General features: G+C 40.0%; 1 protein-coding gene across 1 annotated transcript; it reads left to right on the top strand.

Annotated features, from left to right (window-relative positions):
* Nucleotides 1-3,078: 3,078 nt before the first annotated feature.
* On the top strand, nt 3,079-4,777 carry MELLADRAFT_103745 (uncharacterized protein; the record flags this gene model as incomplete). The annotated part of the gene is made up of 5 exons (XM_007406989.1): nt 3,079-3,165; nt 3,252-3,321; nt 4,268-4,434; nt 4,512-4,571; nt 4,754-4,777. 5 exons carry the CDS (start codon nt 3,079-3,081, stop codon nt 4,775-4,777), a joined length of 408 nt encoding a protein of 135 aa, XP_007407051.1.
* Nucleotides 4,778-5,551: the final 774 nt, after the last annotated feature.

The following is a 5,551-nucleotide window of genomic DNA, read 5'->3' as shown; positions in this document are numbered from 1 at the left end:
TTTTTGTTTTTCTTCTCTTTAACTTTTCTCTTTTTTTCAATTTTTGTTCTTCTTTAAATCTTTAATTGTTTTCTTTCCGTCGCCTTCTGGTCTTGGATCTCAAGTAGTTTAGACTTAGCAATATGTAAGGATCCGAGTAGTGCTATGAGATGCAAGACAAGGCAAGGGTATTCTGATACTATGATAAGATTGCTAAGTGAGGACAACGCCTGCTGCTCACAAGCATCTGGGCTATGCTCGACGCACATGTCACATATGTGTAAGTACAAGTGATACTGATATGGGATTGTAACAAAACCTCTCATATTGCAGGTCTCCCTTCCACTTCCAAAGATTGTCAATAGGGATGACAGAAAGAAGAAATCAGATGCACCAGTGCTGTCAATCACCACGATCCATAAGGAGGACGATCTGAGAAAGGCCACAAAAGTGTTTGGAGTGATTAAGAAAGACACAGTGGGGCTGGACAACTTGGCGATAGATGAGGTCCAGACACCATGTCCATGTGGTGTTTGCTTGTCAACAAGCGCACACAAGTCGCCTTTGCGCCTTAAAGACAGTCTGTGTGTGCTTGTTTTTGGGCAACTGTCACAAGGACACGGTGAGAAGCATTTTTTAAGAGGCTCATGGGTGGACAGCATGTTGAAGCATTATAATTTGGCAATAGTAAAGTCGCAGAGGTTTGCGGTGGTGAACGAGGTGGAAAGAGGAAGACTGCTACTTATTTTGGAAGATGTAATCACTCAATTTGTGGTATGGGCTTTGAAGAACGGAGAGAACAAGGCGCAAGATGACAAGTTGATCAAATCATCAACATTGAGATCATACTTAGCCGGGATTAAGGCATGGCACTTATTCCATCAATGCAACTTTCCCAGCAAGGTAGATCCTACGTTAGCAAAGCTCCTGATCAAGGCGTAAAGGATGGTGGAGGCCAGTTTTAACCAAATAGAAAAGAAATGTCCGCCGGTGTTAGTCTCAAATTTGGTCAATCTGATGAATAGTGTAGATATGAGTTGTCGGCAACAATAGCCTTGGTGGTCTTCTGGGGAACGGCGAGGTTAGGAGTGTCAGCTCTGAGCCCTGTGTACAGGACCACGGGCTAACAAACACATATGTAAATATATGTAACTTGTTTAAACCCATAAAGATTACATTTCATGGCTCATCATCAAGAGTCACTTAAGTAACAAGACTTACTATGACTTGAATTAGTAATAGTAAACCTAACCCAAACCTAACCCAAAGCAAAAGCAAACCTAAGTGCCAACCACAAGTTGACACCTAGGTCTAGGATATATAAACCCCTCTTCTTCCCACTCTGGAAGAAGAACCAACTTCATATCATTACACAACTCATCATCACAACTTACTTGATTCTTCACCAAGAATATTGAGTACAGTGATATTGTTGTACTTTCATTGTCATAGTTCTTTTCTGTCTTTGTTCAGGTTATTGTAAAACCTCAAGTGGTGTTCTGAGCTGGTGGGTTTAATAGCTAACAGAACAAGCTTGGAATTTACCAAGGGTTCCTCTTCAAAAGAGTCTAAAGTACCCAGCGGCACCTCTGAATCCTCAGAGTCTAAAGTACTGCAGGCTCCAGAGTTGTAAGATCAACCAGAGCTCCAAGTAAGATCCTTAGAGGGATTACTCAGCCATCCCACTGGCTATAAATCCTCTCCTCAGAGGTCTATTAACTGTAGTCTTCACTTGGGTGTACCAAGTGAAGACTTCATCTTTGTCTACTCTTCACCATTTTTAGTGATGAGTCAGCCCAACAGTTGCTGACTCCTCACAAGGAGAGTTAGTCTCTGATGATCCCAAGAAGAAACTTCCAACTTGGGGAGACTTTGAGTGGGGTGAAAATGGAATGTAGGCTAAAATTGTGGTTCATGAAGCAAAGACTGCTAGACCAGGCAAAGTCCAGTTCATCTATCTACAAGGTCAGAAATCTTGTTTAGACCCAGCCTGGGCTCTGTGATTCCTGTTTGACCTACACCCTTGACTTCCTTTGGACCAAATCTTCTTGATTAATCATCAAAACGGCAATGAAAACTTAGGGCACATTCACTTGAGGAATTTCTGACCAGAAATCACATTCTGTGAATTTTTTAATACAAAAATGAAACATGCACCACCAAATAGATGCTTTGAATTTGGCAGGATGTGATTTCTCACCAGAAATTGCTTAAGTGAACGTGCCCTTACTGTTTAGGAAGTCAGCCCTGATCAAATGTTACAAGAGGGTTTGGAATGGCAGTAGGTCTAGTGGGAAACAGCTGTTATTTGGTCATTTGTTTAGGATAGGGGGTATCTATTAGATGGAACTTGGGAGTGTTGAGAGAGGAGTTGAAAGTCTGTGGTAGATGATCTTCGGACGTGTGTAAAATTTACCTTTGGAAGTTTGATGAGAGAGAGTTGAAAGAAACTGTGAAGCTGTTGAACAAATTGAAATTCTGATTGGCCTGGTGAACTCTAAAGTAATGAATAGAAGTTTAATTGGTGGCTTTCTGATCTTACGCAAGAGAGTTCAATTGGCAGTTGAGTTTAGTGTCTGAGGAACCTTGTGTACTGAGGTGGTCTTCTTGCAGAGATCTACAGGCTTGGGGACCTGGTGATTTGACTGAACAAATTCACCAAGGGCATAGAGATTGTGATGATTGACCAGAATGAGGTCAATGCACAAGGTAAGGGACCTACACATTGTTGGTAATGATCTGGTGAGGGGGACACAGCATCTGCGTGAGTAAGACCACTCACGTGAGGTGAGTTTGGGGGGTTCAACTTCTTGGCTCACAGCCCCATCCTCCTGTGAGTGATGGGGTCGAGAATTATTTCTTCTCTGGGCTGTCCTTGTCCAAAAGGTAAAGGTAGCTGGTTGGGAGAAACCAATGATATATAGCCTCTTCACCTTTTGGACCACCTCCATGTAGGATGCGGGTCCATGTATATAGGACTTAGCCTTCTATGTGTATGTGGGAGGACAGTTTGTAACTAAGATGAAGAGGTTATCTAGTCCTACAAGCTGACACTCAGGTTACTCTGGTGCGCCTTACATGTAATGCACCTCACAAGAAATGGATAGTAATTGTGTAATATGTTCACCCCACACTTGTCTTCCCGTTCAAGATGGAGATAACGGTAGAGGTAGTGGTGTAACTGTTGTGAGTCTGCCTCTAATGGTACAACTATAAATACTATAGGATACCAAGTTTGTTTTGCTTAGTCTGATTTTGCCTATTGGTGGTAGCTTTTGACTGGTGCTACTGGGCTCATATACTCAAACAGCTATCAAAGAGCCCAGGGAAAGAGATACAGAAGTGTTTAATCTTTTAAGAGCAATAGAAGGAACACTGGAGATAGAGTCTTTGAATCCTTTAAAAGTTGTAGGATCTCAACATGTCACCTTTTGGAAAATGAGCAAAGATCATGTTTCTTAATTTTTGACTCAAGTAAAGATGGACTGGGGATAAGTGATGCAGATATTCCATTTAATATGGATTCAAATCACTTTGTGATCATTCATGCGGCTTGGATGGTCAATTTTTTGAAACCATTATCCATATTTCAGAGGGAAAATTTGAAAACTGAGTACAATACCATTACATGGGTTTTCTACCATTGGAATATCCCTTGGTCTACTGTGATGCATTCAAGCTCTAGACCAATGAAGAAGCAAAAACTGACATTTCAAATGTTGCAATTTGACGTATACAGGCTTACAAAGCCTAATGAACCTCACAGTGTAATTTTACTAGTCACTGGCAGGCCAGTGAGTTCCATTCACCTCAATCCAATCCCAATTCAATGTCAGTTCAATATCAGTTTAACCTCCAATTATGTTTTAGTGTAGGATATGCATGGGCTGCATAATCTCTCAAACCTTCCAGACATTCTGACACCTTCATGTGTGGACATGCAACCAAACTTTATTCCAGTTCATTCTGGAAGGTTGTTTGTCTGCTACTCTAGGCCAAACATTGAGATTGGATTAATATTGGACTGACATGGATTTGGGATTGGATTGAGATTGGATTGAGCTGGACGTACTCACTGGCCTGCCAGTGAGTAGTAAAATGACACTGTGCCTACTCGGACAATTGGTGTGGACTATTGATACAGTGAATTACCAAGTCGACATTGTCCATCCATCCAAGTCCATGTTTTGCTCCTTGTTATCATCTGTTTCAAACAAAAAAGCAAGTAATGAGGATATTGATGGATTGATAATAGAAATCATCACCCATGATCCCACTTGAGCGGTAGATCTGGGTTATGGTGAGTCTAAATGGTTAGCAGAGGAGATATGTGAAAAGTTTTCAAAGGTAGGTTGGAAGAATATTGGTTTGAAAATATCACAAGTTGAAATCAACGTGTTGAGAATTGGACAATTGTGTGGAGCTCTTGAGACTCGAGTATGGAACAAAACAGAGGTAAGTTTATTGTTTAAGGATGATCATCCCTTCCCATGATAGGACCTTATTACCTGGTATTTGACCAATATTCTTAGTATTGGTCACTCTTGATTGCTGGTTATAGATTTACGGGTTGTCTTCCATTACTTGATTGGGTAAGTTGCTTGAGCTGAAGATCATAAACCATGTATGCACAGATGATCCAGTAAACGGTTCTAGATTAGCTTGAAGCTTCTGACAGTATGTAGATACTCTGTGGGAAGTTGCAGTGTAAATGGGTGGAAATGGTATGTCTCACAACTTTTTCAATACAACAGATACTTTTGATTTGCTATAGATAGTCCTGATTTTGATTATGTAAAGAACTGAGACAATAAAGTTTCATATGAAGAAGAAATCCGACTTGAAGAAATTAATCTGATAATTAGCTGAGCAACCAAACACTCAAATTCAATATATTCTTCTTTATCTCAGGTTTCACATCTACACCAACCTCTTCACACTACACAAAATGTAATCTTTACTGGGTGGTAAAGAAAACTAATGACATAGAAAAATCCTGAGGAAACAGGAAGAGAGCTAAAAATCTGAAAAAATATGTACCTTGTTCCTAGATGTTGGAGCGTCATGATGAGTAGTTTTTCGTATTTTACACACAGATATTGGTTAATTTAATGACAATAAAGGCTGAAAATCAACAACAACCCACCTGTAACAATACCTGAAATTTGGCCCATGATTTAGACAACAGGATTTTGAAATCTTCAAACATCAGTAAATTTTGCAGTTCTGAATCAAATCACTCGATTTTAAGTTCGTCAAAAAGGTGAGTCTTTCCTCTACATTTGTCATTGAGACATCACATCTGTAGCCAGTCTGCAAAAGATTCTACAGCTATTTATTCAAATATGGTTGAGCATATGTACCTACAAAAGTTTTCCATTTTTCCAAGGGGAATTATTTTTGAAGGGGGGATAATTTTCAACCCAAATGAAAGCAGTTTATCAACCTGTCTGCACCATCTAAGTTTCAGTTTGCCCAAAACAAACTCCAGAATAGTGGCTGAGCAAGATAGAAAATGCTACATATATTCTGGCTCTCCAAAATTTGTTGCTTATCTGAGAGATACACTTAC

This window comes from Melampsora larici-populina, assembly GCF_000204055.1.
Source record: "Melampsora larici-populina 98AG31 unplaced genomic scaffold MELLAscaffold_7, whole genome shotgun sequence".
Lineage (NCBI taxonomy): Eukaryota > Fungi > Basidiomycota > Pucciniomycetes > Pucciniales > Melampsoraceae > Melampsora > Melampsora laricis-populina.
Note: the sequence above shows the minus strand (reverse complement) of the source record. Positions and strands in the feature narration are given on the sequence as shown.